This window comes from Fistularia commersonii, chromosome 3 (assembly GCF_037954325.1).
Source record: "Fistularia commersonii isolate RoL2024-O1a breed Wild chromosome 3, RoL_Fcom_v1.0, whole genome shotgun sequence".
In the NCBI taxonomy this organism is placed as follows: domain Eukaryota; kingdom Metazoa; phylum Chordata; class Actinopteri; order Syngnathiformes; family Fistulariidae; genus Fistularia; species Fistularia commersonii.
Genome location: NC_141286.1, coordinates 8780115 through 8801335, shown reverse-complemented (window position 1 = coordinate 8801335; position 21221 = coordinate 8780115). Strand labels below are relative to the sequence as shown.

General features: G+C 48.6%; 1 protein-coding gene and 1 non-coding gene across 2 annotated transcripts in view; both read left to right on the top strand.

The window, feature by feature from the left end:
- Nucleotides 1-21165, top strand: part of LOC147235411 (eukaryotic translation initiation factor 4 gamma 1-like) — a 42022-nt gene extending 20857 nt beyond the window's left edge. Inside the window, 26 exon segments of the mRNA XM_086143518.1 lie at nucleotides 711-847; nucleotides 4481-4573; nucleotides 5201-5291; nucleotides 5874-6259; nucleotides 6261-6837; nucleotides 7001-7089; nucleotides 8107-8305; nucleotides 8633-8766; nucleotides 9315-9440; nucleotides 9535-9945; nucleotides 12794-12940; nucleotides 13090-13326; nucleotides 13446-13550; nucleotides 14592-14882; nucleotides 14994-15105; nucleotides 15199-15313; nucleotides 16544-16791; nucleotides 16880-17007; nucleotides 17106-17278; nucleotides 17502-17627; nucleotides 17741-17822; nucleotides 18626-18724; nucleotides 18854-18988; nucleotides 19132-19213; nucleotides 19329-19469; nucleotides 19556-21165. Of these exon segments, the coding sequence (XP_085999644.1) occupies nucleotides 711-847; nucleotides 4481-4573; nucleotides 5201-5291; nucleotides 5874-6259; nucleotides 6261-6837; nucleotides 7001-7089; nucleotides 8107-8305; nucleotides 8633-8766; nucleotides 9315-9440; nucleotides 9535-9945; nucleotides 12794-12940; nucleotides 13090-13326; nucleotides 13446-13550; nucleotides 14592-14882; nucleotides 14994-15105; nucleotides 15199-15313; nucleotides 16544-16791; nucleotides 16880-17007; nucleotides 17106-17278; nucleotides 17502-17627; nucleotides 17741-17822; nucleotides 18626-18724; nucleotides 18854-18988; nucleotides 19132-19213; nucleotides 19329-19469; nucleotides 19556-19737 (4646 nt within the window). The 3' untranslated portion in view covers nucleotides 19738-21165.
- LOC147235412 (small nucleolar RNA SNORD66) lies at nucleotides 12640-12709 on the top strand. The gene has a single exon (XR_015105979.1). It is a non-coding gene; the product is annotated as a small nucleolar RNA SNORD66 (small nucleolar RNA).
- Nucleotides 21166-21221: the final 56 nt, after the last annotated feature.

The following is a 21221-nucleotide window of genomic DNA, read 5'->3' as shown; positions in this document are numbered from 1 at the left end:
TTTGATGATAATTCGGACATGGGAAAGGGTTCTTCATAGTCCACGCATATTCAAGCACATAACCTCTGATGAATGACAAAACCTGAACACTAGACTTGTCATGAAAGACGCTCTTTACAAAAAAAAAAAACAACTAAGGGCACGGATGGTAATGCCACCAATACATCTATAGACTTCAAAAAGGCTTCGAAAATACTTGTGAAAAATTATCATCCCAAACCTGCTCATCTCTAAAGACTGGTTTTCAGAGTTTTAGTCTCAGCCGAGCCTGAAATTTTACAAAGACTGAGAATCTTGCAGGGTTACTATTACCAACACTACAATTGGATTCCTTCAGCAATTTTTCCCAACATGCACCCATCCATTCATCTATACCGGCAACAAACACCGTCTTTGCTGCTGATTCTGATGATTGTTTGTCTACCAGGTTTCTGGTTTTGTTGCTCATCTATAGGTTGTTGATTGTGTTACCCCATCATAAAGACTGAAAAACATGTGATAAACTCAAAGATGTTTTCTTTTGTCGTAAGCCAAGTCTAGGAAAAGACTGATCAAGGACTGCTAAGATTACCACCTTAGACTTCACAACCGAGATGACGACTTTCATTTTCAAGTCTGACTGTGAAAAATTGTTTGGTGTAAGTCTACCATAATATTGTAAGATGAAGCCAGTTCATGTATGTTGATCTCCCTCTCTGCTTGATCCACAGCCGCGGCCTACTATCCAGCCCAGCCGCAGTTTACCCCGCCAGTGCAGGCACCCGTTATTATGAACCCCGCCCCCCAGCAACAGCAACCGCCGCCTCAGCCTCCGCAGCACGTTCCCACCAAACGGGAACGGAAACAGGTACAGTTAAGAGTTCTGTCGGGCCTAATGTTTCACACACACACGTGTACAAAAGAATCAGAGTTTCCCACGTGTGAATGTTAGCCCTTGGTGGAAATGTCATTGTCAGGGCTGTTTAGACAGCGTCCCTTTTATCAGAGCTTATTTTTGTAAGAACTCTCCAGCCGTCCTGACTTAAATACTGAGAGCACACCTGTATGTCGGGGTCAGGGGGAAAAAAAAGCGCATTCACGACGTCGTGTGTTGGATTGTGCGAACACAACCCTGCACACATTCTCAACCAATTGTTATCAAGCAATGATAAAAACTCTAGTCCTACAAATTGTCACCAGCTACGCTCAGTGCTTCGAATGTAAGGAACTTTTGTAATTTTGTGGCCATAGGTTTATGATGTCAGCTGGTCTCTTTTCATAAGATAAGATTTAACTATCTCTGCTGGAGAGGAAGGGAAAAAAAACTTTGGTTTTGGAGCGGCCCTGACTCCAAATCCTGTGGATTAATCGTGGGCTGTTCACTTTGTTTTATCAAGGCTATAAGGAAAAAAAAGTCAGTCGCGACTATTGTGTCGGGCTGTGCGGTTAGCATTTCCACCTCACAGCAAGAGGGTCCCTGGTTTGATCCCCACCAAACAGGGGATCTTTCTGTGGAGTTCGGATGGTTCTCAGTTTTTCTCCCACGGTCCAAAAACAGGCAGTAGGTTCATTGGAGACCCTAATTTGCCCAGTTTGAATGGTTGTATTTCTCCATATGTGGGCCTGTGATCAATCCTGGTTGAACTCTGCCTCTCGCCCAATGACAGCTGTGTGCAGGATAGGAGGAATAGCTAATGAATGAATGAATGAATTCTGCCGAGATCTTGACAAATAAGTAAGACTTGGAGGTGTCCTACACTGGAGTGAATGACACGACCACGAGAGCATATGACAGAAGACGAAAACAAAGAACGCGAGTCACAGACGCGGTGTTTGCCGATTAACGATCCGACTGATCGATACGAGTCCTGAGTGTGTTCCCATTTTCGAATATCAGAGGACCTTGCGCGTGTTGCCATTCTGACTTGTGGAAAAAATCCGGTGCTGTGTGGCATGTGTTTTGCTCTCAGCTTCGAGTAAATTCGGGGATGAATTTTTTCCTGTGACAGCTCCCATATGAAAATGTACTGGAACTACCTGTTGACCACCATCCTCTGGCCAGGGTTTCCGCCTCTCTGACGTTTGGTCCCCGACAATAGACGAGCTCTGTGCTCCTTAGGTAATCCGTTTTCACACTTTAGGCTTTCAGATGGTGCCTTTTCAGACTTCATTTGCGTTATCTTATTCTCATTGTGTGAGAGAATGTGTGGCCCAGCCGTTTACCTAACCAGTTCAGACCGGCTCACAGCCTTTGTCACAGTTCGAGTGGAATTTTGTAGTAAAGTTTGTCGACCAGGACACCCGGTGTGTGAATCCCCCCGACCTCGTTTAAAGTCCGTTTCATTCCACGCTTTAAAAGGAAACGTGTTCCTGCTGCCGGGGTGTGACAGCTGAACATCTGACCTGCACTCGCATCTTTTTTTTTTTTTTTTTCCCCGTAACTTGTCAGAGAACTTGGCTGCTTATCAACGACTGTGGTCGTCCAGACGGTCGGACTTTGACTCTACCTAGCGACGCCCTGGAAAGGGGGGGGGGCGTTCGATGGGTTACGACATTTTTTTTTTTTGGGACTCACGGGATGTGCTCTTGTCGATGTTGCCGAGCACAATACTATGGGGTGTGATGTATTTCAAGAGCACAGGTAAGGTCGGTATCTAGGGGGAAAAATAGTAGCACCTTTAACAGGACTTAACGCCTGGGGATAAGTGCTCCATTGGATCCGTCTGCTCGCTCACTCTGGACACGTTTGAAAAACGAGTCACAGATATAAAGGTCAGCTCGGGTTGACGCAGTCCAGTATTTTAGAATCACCGCTTAAGTAACTTATTTTCTAAAATCCCTGTTTTGTGGAAGCGCTGTAGCGTTTTCAAATTGCAAGTCTCCCCCCCCCCCCCCCCTTCCCATTTTCCTGTTCTCCTGCCCTCTTGCTGTGTGTCAAAGAGAAAAGCCGGGGTGGGGCGGTTCGGGGGTAGGGGTTGAGGAGAAAGGGGTGGGGTGGGGGGGGGGACATGTCAGCACATTGCTCAGCTCCACGTGGCCGCCTGTCTCCTCCCCCTCCTGAGCTGGAAGGGCCGACGACCAACCTCCGCTGCTGTGGCGCTCCCTCCTTCCCCCGGTGCCGTTTCCTCTGCTCGGGCGGAGGAGGCCGAAGGGGGCCGGCGGGGGGTTGGAGGGGGAGGTGGGTGGCGCTGAAAAAGGTCTATGGAGCCATTTGAGGGTGTGCGGTGACGGCGTAGCGAGGAAGAATGAGGGAAAAGGGGGAGTTTCTCCAGCGAGCTGCAGCTCATTTGATAATAACTTTTTTTACCCCCCCGGAAGCCCTCCCATTCCCCCCTTACCATGCCCCTACTTCCCTCCAGGGCCCCTTTAACTGTCTGTTAGGCTCTGTGGGCGGGGGACGGGGGGGGGGCGCATTCCAATACCATAGCTTTAGTAGGCCAGTCACTTTATCCTCCTCTCCTCCCTCTTTCTGCTTCTATGAGAGGGAGGGAGTGAATCAGGTTGCGAGCTAGCGAGCTGACAGCCGGGCCCAGCCCTGCTCCGTCCGGCCGTCAGTTAAAAGAGCCGGGGGCGGAAGACCGGATATCGTGCTTTCCGAGCCGACCCCAGGACCAGCGGGGCTCTGCTAGAGTTCGCATAATGCCGAAGGAGACCGTCCGTCAGCGAAGCGAAGCAGGTAAAGGTTAGCCGTTCCTGTAGTCGAGGAAGCGGGCGGCGTAGTCCTCGCGGCGAGTTTCAGCTGGCTTTTCCAGCCTGCTCCCCCTCCCACCCCCTTGGCCTGTTGAAGTTTTGCACGGCCGTAACGTAGCCGCGCTCCGGCTCATACCAGTTTTCATGACAGTCCCGACTTCCTACTGTAAGTATGTGGCACATGAGTGGGGGGGGGGGGAAGGGGGGCGACGACGACAGGACACGTGTGTGCAATAAATGGCAACTTGACGGGAGCGTTATCCTTTTGGCTTCTGCTTCTCTTTTTTTTTTCTTTCTTTCTTTCTTTCTTTTCTCTATCCAGTCGCAGAGTGTTATGCGTATATACAGGAAAACTATTTGTCCTGAAAGTTTGACATTTTCACAACCACCCGGGGCTGCACGGGGATTTTTTTTCCTCCCCCCCCTCCCTCCCCCCCGCCCCGTGGCAATACAATTCAAACTAGGTTCGGTGGATTTACGTTAAATGGAAGCGCTCTGCCCAGTGACTCAGAGGCAGAGGTGAGTTCAGGAGTTGGGGATTTGCTGCGCCTCCGCGTGCAGAATGTGAGAAATGTAGCTTGTGTTGAATGAGAGGCGGCTGAGCGAGGCATACCGAGAGGACGTACGTGGACGTTCGTCCTCACCCTGGAACGGTTGCTTTTCTCCTCCTTTTTTTTTCTTCTTCTTCTTCTTCTGATTGTAACCCTACCGAGTTCTGTATTTTAAGTTTGTGAAATGAGCACGGCAGTTGCTTTTGGGCATTGCTTGCATCCATCGCCTCCTCATCCCTCTTTCCTCCCTCCCGTCGCAGATCAGAATAAGAGACCCCAACCAAGGTGGCAGAGACATCACAGAAGAGATTATGTCAGGGGGCCGTAGTGGCTCGACACCAACCCCGCCACAGGTAAGTCTACACGCCGTGATCTGCCGCTCACACACTTGAACACACACGTCCTCACACACTTCGTGTCACCCGGAAACCCCATGAAGGTTGCAGATCATTGATGGTGCCATGGCGAACGGCTTCGCAGTTCCATTTTTATTAAATTCAACCGCAAAGTTGTAGATCCTGGCAGTGGCTCAGCTGGCAAGAGTGGGCATCGATCAGCGGTTCGAACCTCAGGCACAACACTGACAACCCCCACCCCCCCCCTTCGAGGTGCAGCTGATGGCCTGGTTAGCACTTTGCACAGCAGCTCTGCCGCCACAACTGTGTGGATGGGTGAATACAGTGCAGTGAGAAGTGCTTTGAACCCAAAGGTGTTAAAGCACTCTCTCTCAGTGGAGACCAATGTTGGATGCTTTCATTTTTTTTTTTTTTTTTTCCCTCGTTAAAAGAAAAGTCCTGAGTCGGCATTACGGCGGTCTTTGCATTTGTCAAGGTATTTTCACTTGTTACCACTTAGCGGAGAATGCCGTGGAGTCCCGCTCCTCATTTCTTACATTTCAACCAAACCAACCTGTGACCGGCATTCGCACACTAAGCTGAGTTTCCCCGCTGATCTCGCCAAACCTTAATGTGTGTCCCCAGTCAGCCATATCTGGATCGGAGAGCCCAGCTGCGGTGCAGGCAAACGGTGAGAACATCCCAGCTGCAGTTGCACCGGTGCCAGCCAGACCAGGTGAGGGACGCACACCTTGAATTCACACCTACAAGGATCGAAGTGCAGTCATGGCGAGTGCCCCTCCTATGTCCTGTAAATAATTTAAATCCTCCTCTGCCGTTCACCGGTAAGAACAAACTATAGCAGTAAGGTAACACACAACGGGGCAGCTGCGTGACCTCATGTTTGGTGAATTAGTTGTCACACCGGACATTGTCAATTGTCGTGTGTCTGCAGATGGCTTTAGAAATGGCAACCAGACGGGCCAGATAAAGGGATTTGCAGTTTTGTTTTCGGTGTTTGAGTCAAACTGATAAAGATTGAGATCTCTCTACCAAGATAGTCCCGAGGACAGGAAGCTCTCACAGTGGCTGAAAGAAACATCAGACCCGACTGGATGCCGGAAAAGAAATCTATAAATAAAAACTTGTAACAATCAGTGGCTGACAGTGAACACTTTGCTAAAACGCCTCATAAGAGAAACGTTGCGTAATAAAACAACTGTTCAAGTGAGCACTAGAAATGTACGTTAGTTGCATAAGACATACCAAAGTTTTGAATGAAGGTTGAAAAAAACGCATTCCCTGTCCAACCTTCCAGATGACAAAACGAAATCGTCGCCACCACCTCAGTCAAAGACCCCCGAGATCCCCAAGGATGCCCCTGTCCCTGCAGAGGCTCCCCCTGACTTGAACTCTAAGCCCGCTGCGCCGCCTCTACTTCCAGAAGCAGACGACACCCCCCTTGACACCACTCCCACTCCCGCATCTAGCGTTCCCGTTGCAGATGTAATGGACGCTCCTCCACCTCCCCGGGAACCCTCTCCAGCACCCCAGTTGGCGCCTGAGGTGCCCGCTTACCCCGCTCCCCTCCCTGACCCCGTGCCCTCCGCCGCATCACAGGAGAAACCAGAGACAGCAGAGGAGCTCAGGGAGGAGGCGGCGACGGAGATGGAAGCGGACGAGGCTGTCGCCGCCGCCCCCCCCCTCGGACGCATCCCTCGTTCCTTCCTCCACCTCGAATGGCATTGCGGAGGAAGAGCAGGATTCAGTCAGTTTACCCCCCGGCGAGCCAGAGCCTGCCCTGGAGTCTCCCATCGCACAGCCCGAGGAGCTGTGCCTTCCCAACGGCCTGCCACTCCCGGGCCCGCAGGACCCCGAGGCCCCCGCCGTCGGCGCAGAGGAGCATTATGACAGCCCCATCGCCGAGCCTGAAGTGATTACGCATCACGACGCCGAGGCCCCCGCAGATGTCCCCGCGGAGGCGCCGACACCCGAAGTTGAAGCTGAGGACGCATCCGTCGACCAGCCGGCGTCCGACCCCGTCGCCCCAGATGACCCTGTTGAGCCGGCCGTCGACACCGCGCCCCCCTCGGCCGAAGTCGAGGAAGAGGTTCCCGCCGCTAACCCAGACACGGAAGAGGAAACACCGGTGGTGCCGGCCGATGCCAAGGAGGAGGCGACTTCTCCAGCGGAAGAGGAGCCTGCGAGCGACGCCATACCAGAGCCCGTGCCCACCCCTCCCCAGACCGCCACCCCGTCCCCTGTAGAAACTACTATGCAAGGTCAGTCACTGCGTGTGTGTGTGTGTGTCCTACTTGTTCATTTGCTAAATGGTGAAATTCTTGTTCATGATCATTTTTCACGCCATTTTAACATTCATTCAGATGAGAGCTCTATTCTTCTAAATCTCCACCATTTAAATGTAACAAATCCCCATCTCTGCAGCTGCTGTGTCTGTGCCAAAGAAGAAGAGGAAGATGAAGGATCTCAACAAAAAGGAGGCAGTGGGGGATCTCCTGGATGCCTTCAAAGAGGTGTGTGTGTGTTCATAAAATTATACATAGAAGAACCTCAGCTTCCAAATGCCCCTCACCACGAACAAATCCGCCTCTGAACATTGTTTTCGAGCTGCGAACAAGCCTCAGTGGCGAACACACTCACAAACAAACTTACTGGCTTTCTACGTTGTGGCGTTGTAGCTTAGCGGAAGCCGTGCGTAACACTCCATGTTGTTTACATCACTCGTTGTGTTCCACTGTTTTAAGGCTTTTTTTTTTGTTCTTTTTTTCAGCAAGCTAGCCCTCATAATGGCTCCCCAAAAAGTTAAAAGTGCTAGTAATAGTGGTGTTAAGAAGAAGTTGAGAATTATGGTCAATCTGAAAAAGGAATTAATAGCTAAATATGAGAGCGGTGTTGGTGTTACAGATCTCACCAAGCTACATGGCTAAGTCAAACATTTCTACAATCCTGAAGAACATAGACGCTCTAAAGACGGCTAATGTGGCTAAAGGGGCGACTACGTTAACAAAGCAAAGGTCTCATGTCTCAGAAGAATTAAAAAAAAGATTGTTAGTTTGGATTAATGAAAAACAGCTTGCTGGAGATAGCGTTAGCGGTAGAGAGGCTTTACTTTTGTACACTTATTTAGTGAAGGAAATGGCAAGTACAAGTGCTGGCAAGAAAAGAAGCATGGTCATATTTAAAGTTATCTTTAATTCCTTTCTGTATTTTTGCCAAAAATAAACCCATAAAAAACTTTTGAAAGAGTGCAAAATGTTTTTTGACGCTGAAGAATGGATCGATAAGACTAACATTGATTTCAATGGGAAAAAAAAAAGATATGTTTCGCCAACAAGAACAAATTAAATTCGTAAGCTGAGGTGCTACTGTATTTCTCTTGCATTTCCTCATTTTGACACCAGTCAGGCTACAATTAGTTCCTGAACATTCACGACAGCCCGGTGAGACATTCAACAGCCAGACACAAATCAAGCTCAGCTTCCAGATTGGAGTCGGCCAACTTCCACCTCTCTCTCTCATCTGTGACCCAGGAGCAGGTCGTGGCCCCTCCCGAGCCCGAGCTGGCCTCGGCCCCAGCAGCGGAAACTCAGCCTCCCGCTGCTCCGCCTGCGGCCCCGGAGGAGGCGGACCTGACGTGGGAGGACAAGGAGGACAAGCTGGATGCAGAGAACATCCAGCCGGATGCTCCCGAGCCCACGGCCGCCAACAAGAAGTACCAGTACAAGGAGGGTGTGTATCCTCGAACCTCTTTGGCGTTCACCGCCTCACAGGAAAAGCCACACACCCATTGTTAGCACTTGTAATGTGGGATTTGATCCAAGGTTATATTCTATGATTAGAATTAGAATTAACATTATTTGAAACAAAACCATAAACCTACAAGAGTTTTTCCTCACAGAGCCTTGCGGTTTATTTCCCACTCTTATTACTTTTGGCTGTACCAGATCGGAAGCTCAACTCTGATTCGGGATCGAGAGAGAAACATTCACGAGTTGGCAGTTTGAATGTTGTCGTGGAGTAAGCGAGCGTCATTGCGATTTCTATTTCCCCCCGCAGAACAATGGAAGCCAATAAACCCGGAGGAGAAGAAAAAATACGACAGGGAGTTCCTCCTGGGCTTTCAGTTCATTTCGGCCAGCATGAACAAGCCAGAGGGTCTGCCGGCCATCAGCGACGTTGTTCTAGACAAGGTGACCCTGCAGTAATGGCCAAACAGTCTCTTTGAACACTAGTCATTCACATTTTGTTTTTATATACCGTGTGAATATATTATGCGCCACGGTGGCGCTTCCACCTCACAGCAAGAAGGTCCCTAGCTGGATTCCGACAGGGATCTTTCTGTGTGGAAGCTCCCAAGTTCTCCCCGAGTCTCCGGGTTCCTCCCAAAGTCCAGAAACATGCAGGAGGATCATCGGAGACCCTAGAATTGGTGTGAATGAAGGAGTGAACGGTTGTTTTTCTCTATAGTTGACCGGTCCAGGTTGAACCCCGCCTCTCGCCCAGTGACAGCTGGGACGGGCTCCAGCTCCCCCAGTAACTCTGAGTGCAGGACTAGCAGAACAGAGAATTAATGATATATTATGTGCTCGATCACAAGTCCTTTGAGTCAGTTATTGGTGGCTAACAGGTCTTTTATACCGTAGTTGCATGAAAACATCAGGAACCTGCTAGTATTGGCAAAAAAAAACGTTTTTCGGATGTCTTTGTGCCGTTCTTACTTGCATTTTCATCCGTTCAGGCTAACAAGACCCCGTTACGTCAGCTGGATCCCAGTCGGCTACCGGGGATGAACTGCGGCCCCGATTTCACGCCTTCCTTTGCCAACCTGGGCAGGCCAGGCATGGGAGGTGGAAGCAGAGGACCAGTAGGTTTTTGGCAGTTGTTTTAAATGTGATCATACTCCGCGTGGTGCATTTTCCAATCCTGCGGTTTAGCCCTGCCTCCCCTTCCTTCCTCAGCCTCCAGGTATGGGCATGGGCGTCGGTGGCCCACGTCGCTCCCAGCAGATCCAGAGGAAGGAGCCCCGGAAGATCATAACCAGCATGTCGCTCACTGATGACGTGCAGCTCAACAAAGCGGAGAACGCGTGGAAGCCCTCGGCGAAGAAGGTTGTGGTACGCTCTCGTGTAGAAGAACCTGTGGACAATGATCCGGAGAACCTCAAGACCCAGGAGCTGTTCAAGCAAGTCCGCAGCATCCTCAACAAGCTGACCCCGCAAAAGTTTCAGCAACTGATGAAACAGGTGACGGAACTGACTATTGACACTGAGGAGAGATTGAAAGGCGTCATTGACCTCACCTTTGAGAAGGCCATCTCCGAGCCAAACTTCTCCGTGGCCTATGCCAACATGTGCCGCTGCCTTATGGGGGTAAGTGACGCTTTATTTCACTGGCTTGATTTTCATCTGCTGTGCTGAAATCATCTTTTTTTTTTTTTTTTTTTTTGCACGAAAGTAACAAACTTATCTTTCATCCCTATGCTGCAGCTTCCTGCAGCTTTGGATTTTTTTTTTCATGAAATGTATTTAATTGTATTTGGTTTTAAAATGTTATTTTAAATTTGAAGGTTATGCTAATCTTACAACTTTAAAACAAAACTTTTTTCTAATTTCAAAATTAAAAAAAAAAAAAATTGCCACAACCGCAGCTGTGTGGCAGATGCTTGACACACAATCTTTTTGAGCTTTACAGCCCTGACAGCAGACACGGTGCTCTTGACATTCAGATTGAATAAAGATTTTAATTGTCCCTTTTTTTATTTCGGGGTTGACAACCGACTGCCCGACCTTGATAAAAGGATGACAGCAGACAACATTTTTGGTTTGCTTCTGTTTTAATTTTATTGCATAAACAGGAGGAGGACACTATTAGACGCATTTTATTTTGAAATTAACCTTCAACCGAGCAGCTCTTTTTCTTTTTGGAGTTCAAAATGTTTTTGTTGCATGCAGAAGTAGATTTTTTTCACTGTAGCAGTTTATTGATTTAATAAATGCAACACACATTTTTTTCTTATATATACATAGCATAAAATAAAACATGATATAGCGTTATCTTTATTCTAAATATCAGGGTTTTGAGGCTCCCTGTGTTTTCTTTTCCCTGGGAAATGGGTCCAAATGGCTCTTTGAGCGTTTAAGGTCGCCGACCTGAAGGGCCCGGCTTCCAGGTGTGTCCCTCTGTCTGCAGCGGAGATCAGCCTCTCCCCACAAATGATCTTTCTGCAGGGATGAAGGTCATTGCGGCTAAACATTAAAAAGAAAAAAAAACAGACCAGACGTCTGTAAGTTCGGGCCTTTTTTTTTTTTTTTTCCTTGAGAATCCAAAACCACCCAGGCCGTTTCGCTCACTCCCATCAGCAGGTCATGATCGCCCCACATTCCAGCGGGCTGAGACAAAACAAAGGCTCTCGCAAGAAAGAAAGAAAGAAAGAATTGCCCCTTTTATCATCTTATTCCTCTGAGTACTCAGAGATACGCTTGGAACATCCTGCTTCCCTCCTGCCTGACCCATATATGGTTTGGTCAAATCTCATATTGAGCATGTACTCTTATATTTCCTTTGTGCAAAGTGCACAAGGAAGTAGTGGAATTTGAATCCGCGCTCCTTTTTTTTTTTTTTTGTTAAGGTTCGTAAGCAAAAAACCCAACCCATACACTCCAGTATGCAGAGCTGTGAAGAAACAGCAAAATACAGGACTTTTCAATTTCTTCATTTAGCTATTTTTGGCATTGCAGCCAAATTATCATTTTTGTAATTTGTGCTTCTCCAGCAGCACCTGCTCTAATTCAATTCCAGACCCACAATAAAGTCATCGACTCACACACGCAGACATACACTTACATGCACACACACACACACACACACACACACACACGCTATTGGAGTGAATCCCCTATTTGTCTGTCAGTCGAATATAACAGGGGTTTAATTTGGGTTTCACCCACTGTCGATCTTTTTACTGCAACAAGGCGATCCTAGAGAGCTTAAATAAAAATATAAATATATCGATATATTAAAATACATTGTAAAAAAAAAAAGTATATAAACCCTATACATATATTGATTTATTTTCTCCCTCTTCTTCAGAATATAATCATATAGCTCAAGCAGCGGCATCGAGGGACATAATAGATTTTCAATGGACTCAGAAAGCCCTCTTGTTTAGGAGTAGATCCGAAAACCATTATTTATGGCAGCGGCCAGCCGGGGCCATTCATGAATCATTGTTGTTAAGAAATGTCCTCCAGGCCCACACGTCTTCGGGAGCATTCAACAAAAAACCCTGTTTGATGGTTTGAAAAAAAAACATTCCCGATTCAAGCATACAGGAAGGACCTTATTTCCTCTCTGCTGAGGAAAGTGAATAATAATAATGATAGGTTGTGTGTGGAACGCCACTATCAGTTTAATCTAAATGTTCTCCAACTTCATTCGGCGAGAACTTTAGATGGTATTTTTCTATCTGCCCCAAATTAACGCGCCATCTAGTCGCAGCCCAGCCTGGACTGTCAACAGTTTCCAAATTGTGCAGGTTTTTTTGGGGTGAATGAAAGAGAAATGGAGCTCAAGCTATGCCTCGAAATGAGGGGAGTGCTGGAAACCCTGGATATCTCTGCAGGGATCCCTGAGCGACCCCGATTAAAACCGTCCCATCTTTGCGGTGCGAGCATCATCACGGATATTTGCAGAGGACCGAACTGGAACACTTGAGTTTTGTTTCCCTCACCGAAGGCTAGTAAAACCCGGTCATTTGACAAAGGAAATTGTTTGTTTATGCCGCTGCGTCGGGATTCAGAGATCTTCCGCCAGCGGGGAGAGCTGAAGGAAATGACGGCGAACGGACGGAACAATCACGAGACGAGACGAACCAATGCGTTTTTTTGTGTGTGTTTTATTCAGGTATTCAAAATGGACCACTTTTTTCTGAATAAGGGAAATACCGGGGTGACGCTCAGTGTTGTCGTAATTCATGCATTATTCAAATTCACTCCTACGTTGGTGTTTTTTTTTTTTTTTATTATTATTCAGTCACTAGGTAACCTACAGTAATATTCACCTGGCTCCTGTTATGAAGTAGAATTAGTGCCATGTGTCTGGGCCACTGATCTATGTGATGGAGGAGCTGAGGAGCCTCTTGCGCTACAAAACCCTTGACACTATCTGTGTTCCTTATTCCTGAAGTCTAGTAATTCTTTTTTTTTACCCACTTTTCAGCTAAAAGTCCAAACCACAGATAAACCGGGATCCACTGTGAATTTCCGTAAGCTGCTACTTAACCGATGCCAGAAGGAGTTTGAGAAGGATAAGGACGATGATGAGATCTTCGAGAAGAAGCAGAAGGAACTGGAGGCTGCGGCAGTGGTACGGCACATTAAAATGCATCACATAGAAGATACGTTTGGTGTCTGGAAGGGAGGCAGTGTGTGTTTTTTTTTTTTTTTTTTTTTTTTTTTTGGTTTTAAGCTAACACGTCATCCGTGACCTGCTTCACATGTGACGTCCTTTGGCAGGAGGAGGAGAAGCAGCGGCTGAAAGAAGAGCTGCAAGAGGCCAAAGACAAGGCCAGGAGGCGCTCACTGGGTAACATCAAATTCATCGGTGAGCTATTCAAGCTCAAGATGCTCACCGAGGTCATCATGCACGACTGCATCGTGAAGCTGCTCAAGAACCACGACGAAGAGTCCCTGGAGTGCCTTTGTAGGCTGCTGTCCACCATTGGCAAAGACCTGGACTTCGAGCGGGCCAAGGTAGAGGCACCGACCCACGCGCATGCACACACGAAACCAACGTGGTGGTGCCAGTTTGGCAGCGTTTTAGTAATTCAGGGCAACGCACGCTCAACAAAAGCTGTTGTGCCGTTCCACAGCCTCGTATGGACCAGTACTTTACTCAGATGGAGAAGATCATCAAGGAGAGGAAGACCACCTCCAGGATACGCTTCATGCTGCAGGATGTGCTGGACCTTCGGCGGGTAAATCCTAGAAACAGGATACATACATGCATAAACCACACTGCTCTGCGAAATGTTTGCGGGAAATGATTGCATGCAGTGCCGAGCACAGCCATATAACACAGTGGGTAGTGGTCCGTTATTACATTTCTGTTGGGACCGTTTCACTTTTTTTTTGGACATGTCAGACTGTCCGGTGATGTCATTTGCAGCTTTGGATACACACACACACACACACACACACACTAAAAGACTGTCAGATAGAAACCTTTCCTGAGCGTTTTAACCAGGAGCAGCTTTTAAAACAACCGCTCCGCAAATCACAGGCCGTTGCAACGAAAAACTTATATGCAAATTGACCGAGTCTCCCAGCAGCGTATTAATCCCGCCCGCCTCTGGCAGCCTTTCACTTCTTTCTATTTCCAGCATTTTCATTTGCTCCCATACCAACTTCGCGGCGCTTGTTTTAGTCCCTCCATTTTATTTTCGAAGTAAATCCGTTTGCTCTGCCCGGGCCTATTTCCCTGCAGGAATGCTGCAGTCCTGTAGTTAGGCTGTCGGCTCCGCCTACACAGGGGCTTCCAAACCTGCTGTCTCCAGTGTTTTCACAGGCCACAGTCAGCGCACTGGCCCGGTTTAACAGCAAAACACACGTCCTGTATTTCCTCCTTGGGGCGAAAGGCGAAGATAAGATCCGGCGAAAAAGCCTCTTGAAACTTTGTTCTCATCGCTTATGCGCTCCCTTGCTCCGTCAGCCTTAAAACCAGGTTCGCCTACACCCCGGAAAACCATTTTAAAAACCTCTTACTTGTTAGCTTTTGGGGAGACTTGATGAAATAATCGGACTGAACACAAAGAGTTTACAATTGCCACGCTGAATGGAGAACCCGCCTTCAGCGTGTCTGCGGAAATGAACGCGTCGAAATTGTCCTCGGAAAGTCCCGGAAAGTCATTCCAAGCCATGAAGGGGTCCCAGTAATGCTTTATTTATTGTTTTTACGCAATGCGCCCTGTTGGCTGGGCTACTAAGTGATGTGTCTCCCTCCCCGTCCTCTATCCTAGAATAACTGGGTCCCGAGGCGAGGCGACCAGGGCCCCAAGACCATCGACCAGATTCACAAGGAGGCTGAGCTGGAGGAGCACAGGGAGCAGATGAAGGTGCAGCAGGCCTTAATCTCCAAGAAGGAGTCGAGCAGCGGCCCGGGGAGCCGGATGGGGGGAGGAGGGCCCGGCGGGCGCGGGGGGCCTCACAAGCCGGGCCGCGGCGCTCTGCAGCAAGACGAGGGCTGGAACACGGTTCCCATCTCCAAGAACCGGCCCATCGATCCTTCACTCCTTAGCAAAATCGCCAAGGTAGGAGAGAGCGGTTCCTCAGGAGCACGGAGCTCACACCATCCCGAGCCTCAGGATTAGGACATGAAGCAGGAAGTCCGTGGCTTTTGAACTGCAACATGTGCTTTTCAGACTCCTGTACTTGACCTCAACATTCAGCTGCTGGCCCCAGGGGGCAAAGGCACCTGGGGCAGCTGGGGGAAGGGCAGCAGTGGCGGCAGCAGCACCAAACCCGCGGATCCCGGTAGGTTTTCCGGCCGTTGAAGAGGAATGCAGCAATAAATGCCCTCGGGGCAGAAACTGAACGGCATTCTTTGGGTTTTAATGTCAATTCCAGCCCAGGAGTCAGGAGGTCGGCCGGCCACCAGCACTCTGAACAGATTCTCAGCTTTGCAGCAGCCTGCATCCTCTCCAAGCGCTTCACTGGAGTCCGACAGACGGGTTCCTCAGAGGTGAGAACAGACATAAGAATACAGGGGAACCTTGACTTGCGCGAGCATCATCTCGCTAATTTTCCGAGATACAAGCCGTTCCTCGGCCGTTTTTTTTTTCCGTATAATACGAGCCAAGATCTGAGTTAGGAAGGAGCGCGTGACACCAACTTGGCCGCTGCTATGTTTAAAAACAGCTGGACGTACCGCTTGCCGCCAGGTGGCCCAGCGAAACTCATGGAAAGACGAGGGCAAGTTGTGCCCGTTGTCGACCGATCGTGAGCGAGAGTCCCATCTGTGAGAAGGAAGGAGACATTTTCGTTAATTTGGTGAAGGAGGTGGCGGGAACGAGGCATCGGAAGAATCATTCAAAGCCTGTTGGGGATGGTTTGACCATTTTAAAAGGAAGAGCGGCGTTCACTCTTGCGAAATAAACTTTAGTGATAAGTGTAGCATAGTGCGCAAGTTACATTTAGCCACACCTTGTAGCATTAAGTGTGTAGTAAGTTAAGCAATAGAGCGCCACATGAAAAACTCCCCCATCCTTCACCTCCACTGGCATCTTCATCCGATTGTCAAGGTAAATACACATAGTAAAACCAGTTTATTTCTTTACATTCTGTTTTATTATACACTGCTCAAAAAAATAAAGGGAACACTTAAAAATCACATCCTAGATCTAAATGAATGAAATATTCTTATGAAATACTTTGCTCTTTACACAGTTGAATGTGCTGACAACAAAATCACACAAAAATGATCAATGGAAATCAATTGTATCAACCCATGGAGGTCTGGATAAGAATCACACTCAAAATGAAAGTGTAAAAACAAACTCCAGGCTGATCCAACTTTGATGTAATGTCCTTAAAACAAGTCAAAATGAATCTGTGTTGCTTCCTGAGTGGACACTATGATTTCACAGAAGTGTGATTGCCTTGGAGTTACATTGTGTTGTTCAAGTGTTCTCTTTATTTTTTTGAGCAGTATATGTTTGTATTCTTTATAAATTAGTTTTTATTTGTCTTATTTGACAACATGGAACACTGGCCGGGCAGGGGCTGAAACGGATTGATGCCGTTTCAGTTCATTTCAATGGGGAAATTTAATGTAACATAGAAGTTTGTTCAGGGAATGACTTAAACTTGTAAGTCAAGGTCTTGCTATATTTTGTCGCTGTTGATATTCACGGAGACTTTACTCATCAAACCGCCTCGTCCTGTCTGTGTCTGCTCTGTCTGTGTCCCACAGGAGCAGCTCGAGTCGAGAGCGCGGCGACCGCAGCGATCGCTTCGAGCGCTCCGAGCGTGGCTTTGACCGCCGCGAGGACCGCGACCGGAATCGCCTGCAGGTGACCAAGCGCAGCTTTAGCCGCGAGAACGAGGAGCGGAGCCGCGAGAGGGAGCACCGCGGATCGGGGGATCCGGTCCGCCGGGTAGCGAACATGACGGACGACAGGGACCGCGGCAGCAGAGAGCGGGCCCGGAGCAAAGAGAACGGTAGCCGGCCACATGTCCAAAGATTTGTACCGCGTGGTGTTTGAAGGATGCTAATCCAGTTTGCCTGCACCGGTTTATGTTCGAGCAGTAAAGCGTGAGGCTGCTGACACGCCCCCGCCTCCTCAGACCCCTGCCAAACCTGCCTTGACTGAGGATCAGCTGGTGAAGAAGTCCACGGCCATCATCGAGGAGTACCTCCACATCAACGACATGAAGGTCCGCTTCAGCATTTGTTTAGCCCCGACGGCTAACTTGTTGATTCAGGGTCTAAACGTCGACGTGCTCACCATTCTCCGTGACGTCCCCGACAACAGGAGGCTCTGCAGTGCGTGCAGGAGATGAACTGCCCCCAGATGCTCTTCGTGTTCGTCCGAGTCGGGCTGGAGTCGACCCTGGAGCGCAGCACCATCGCCCGTGAGCACCTGGGCCTGCTGCTGCACCAGCTCATCAAGACCGGCACCATCCCCACGCAGCAATACTACAAAGGGTCAGTCCTCTGGATTCTAACTGGTGACGTTTAAGTTGCACCCTCAACCTTGAGGCTGGTGAAGCACATCTCTCCCACCAGAATCTCACACGGGAAATGAATGTCCTCACCTCGGGAAAGATCCTGTGTGAAACATTGATGTTGCAGACAGGGTGAAGTTGATCCGATAGTCGGTTAGCTACAAAGCGCCTATGAGTGATCTTGGAGGTGTGTGCTTCCGCAGGCTTCAGGAAATCCTGGAGGTGGCCGAAGACATGGCGATAGACATCCCTCACATCTGGACATATCTGGCGGAGCTCACCACTCCCATGCTCCTCGAGGGCGGGATCCCCATGGGAAGCCTGTTCAGGTCAGCCGCCGTCTTTGGCACGTAGCTGCTCAAAACAGCGACGGGGAAACAAGGTGCGGATGATTTGGGGATTGTACTCGACTCATTCAACGGATGACTGAACTTGTCTCCAGGGAGATTTCCAAGCCTTTGATTCCTCTGGGCATCGCCGGAACCCTGCTGGTCCAGATTCTCACTTTACTCTGCAAAGGAATGGTGAGACTCTGCCGACACTTCCTGAACTCCAACCCAGCATCTTATACTGATTTACATTAATGTGATCCAACTTATTGCATTGATATAGGATACGTTTCTGTCAGGCACTAGCCGCTTTCGAACAGTTCTTAGAACCATCCTGGTCGAAATTTGGCTCAGTTTTGCATTGGCATAGGCAGTAAGGGACGGAGGTAGGGAGAGGTGTTCAATTTACGCGCCACGCTTGAAAACAAACCGACTGTGAAGCAGTGGAGGACAATGGTGGGAATAATAACCATCAGATTGATTGAAGTGCTGTTATCTTTCCCCTGTGCTGCTTCACCGTGTGAAGAACCCGGGTGTTAGCTAACTCTGCACTTATTTGGCTGACATGTTGATGGTCCTCCGCAAGCACTGGAAATCCGTCTGTGGTGTAGCTGGCCAGAATACCTTTGAACTCTTCATTGTGCCATTTCTAGCTGCTTCTGTCCAGTAACCGTGATAGGCTTAAAAAATGTCGGTTGTCAGTCGGAAAGAAGTATCTGGTAATGGACATGGCTTATTAGTTCCACCAAACCCTCAGATTTAGAGATAATATTCTCACTTAGATGCCTTGTTCCGCTTCTGTCCCAATGCACCAAGAAACAGCCTTGTTCCTGAAAAGGGGCGATAAGTTCCCGCAGTGTGAAAGGGGCCGGTGTTTTTGTCACCTCTCATCAAACGCTTTTTACGTAAAAGCACACAGTTGTCGCTCTCACCGGTACGTTTGAATCGGCGAACCAGCGCCTGCATCTGATTGGCGCGTGTCTCGTCTTCCCGACCAGAGCCATAAAAAGGCGGGCGCTCTGTGGAGGGAAGCAGGGCTCGAGTGGAAGGACTTCCTCCCCGAGGATGTGGACGTCAACAAGTTTGTGACGGAGAAGGTGAGAGGAGAAGGAGAGGCCCTGCACGGTGCTTTGTAACTGTGCTTATGTAGAGTGTGGAAAAATCTAGAACTCTACGCTCATGTACTGGGGTCATCCAGCATATCTTGTCTCCCTGTTCTGGAGCAGAAGGTGGAGTTCACACTGGGCGACGAGTCGGAGAGGAGCAAAAAGAAGGAGCTGAGCTCCACGGAGCTCACCAAGCAGCTGGACAGGCTGATTCAGGACAAGGCCGACAACCAGAGGATCTTCGACTGGGTGGAGGTCCGTCGCCCCGAATGCATTCTTGCTCCTAAACGAGGCTTTCATCGTCAATCCCGTGCTCATTTGTGTCCGTGAAACAAAACGAAGCTGTGAAACCGCCGTGTTTGCTGTGCATCTCAAGAATGAAATTTGTCCCTGTGAAGGCCAACCTGGACGAGCAGCAGACGTCCGCCAATGTGTTTGTCAGAGCGCTAATGACCTGCATCTGCCAGTCTGCCGTCATCTGTGAGTCACTTTCCTCTCTCTCCCAGTCGAATCTGTAAATACTAAACAGGCGGAGGTTTTTCCAGCTCCCGTGGAGGCTTGCTGAGTGATGAACTCCCCTCTCTCAACCCCGCAGGTGAGAATCCCTACAAGGTGGACGGCGACCAGATCAAGCAGAGGGCGAAGCTGCTGCAGAAGTACCTGAGGGACGAGCAGAAGGAGCTTCAGGCACTCTATGCCCTGCAGGCCCTGATGGTGCACATGGAGCAGCCGGCCAGTGAGTGTTCAACGCCACGTTCTTAATTGCGGTCTCGACGCCGGCTGACATGGTCATTTCCCGTCCTCCCCCACCCCCCCCGTCAGATCTGCTGCGGATGTTCTTCGACACGCTCTACGACGAGGACGTGATCAAGGAGGAGGCCTTCTACAATTGGGAGTCCAGCAAAGACCCGGCGGAGCAGCAGGGCAAGGGTGTGGCGCTCAAGTCCGTCACCGCTTTCTTCACCTGGCTCCGTGAGGCCGAGGACGAGTCTGACAACAGCTAGGGGTTGTCGGGAGCCCCCCCCCCCCATGCCCTCCCTCGGGAGATGGATGATTTGTGATGGATTCAGAAAAGCCTGAATCAGCAAAAATCCTTCTGCATAAACAGAAAAAAAAAATTAAGAAAAAAAATTCTTCAACTGGGAGAGATTGTATTCTGGATCGAACATTCGATCTTATTATTATTATTATTTTTTCTGTTTTGGATTTTGTTTTGTTTTTTTTCCCTGTGCAACTGAATGTCTTTTTTGAAAACAATAATGCAGGATTTAATGATGAGAGTAGAAACGTGAGTGTTACAAGCCATGGGAGATGATGCCGTTTCCTTCAGTATTTTTTTTTTTTTTGGACGTTCAAAAGGACTTTCTCTCGCCACGGCAACACTATCGAAACACTTTGCTTAAAGAAAAGTCAAACAGAGGCCGTTCACATCTATATTTTTGATGACTTCATCTGCGTCGGCACGACGACACCTGCGTTTTTTTGATCTACATGAAGCGCTTTATGTAGACGGTTAGTCTTTCTTTTGGCTGGCATTGGACGATTGGAGTGTGTTTTGTAATAAAAATAGAAAAACTATAAAGAGCTGTCTAACGAACATTTCACACCAGAAATAACGGTTGTGGACTCCGGACACGGACTTTCACGAGGACTGGCTCACTGAGGAGAGGGACGATGAACGTTGACCATTTTGCTGCTGGGGTGGGAGGGTGGGCGGGGGGGTGACGCGCCCACACCCTCCCCACCCCCACCCCTTGTCCCCCCACCCCCGACCCCTCGCCGACCCCCGCGGGGCGCGTCGGTTCACGCCTCCATTGAGAAACTGCAAGAGCAAGAGGGAATTCGGGGTCGAGGGGGGTGTGTGTGTGTGTGTGTTGGGGGGGTGCGTGGCTGCATCGTGCTACAAAAGCCTCATGTTGGGTTTTAAATAAATATTGTTATTAAAACTTGAAACATAAAAAAGGTATATAAATGAAAAATCCACTTTATGACGATTTTTTTTTTTATGAAGATTAAAACAGTAAAGTTTTAACAGCGCGCATCCGAAGGCCTTTTCTGCTTCCGCGGGTAGAAATGCATTTCAGGAGAGTTCTGGACACCATAGATAGTTATTTGTTTTTGTTTTTCTTTGTTTTTCTCCCCCCACCCCACCCCAAAGAATGAAAGGCTAATGTCACGCCATGTCACTTTCTGAAACAAAAGTGGCAGCATCCCCCCCCTCCCCTGTATTTATATTCGTCTCTCCTCAGCTGGCAGAAGGTGCTTGTAACTACCCAGCCCAAGTCACTGATTACAATTGAAAATTTGTAAATACTTTTATGCTTTACTTTATTAAAAAAAAAGGAGAAAAAAAAGATATTTAATTGAAGAAAATTAAATGCTTCTTTTCACATCTGAAACTGGAAGAGATAATAAAGATTGTTGCAAATAAATTTCAGAGAATGCCTTAATTTTTTTTATTTTATTTTGTGTTACCTACTTTATGTGT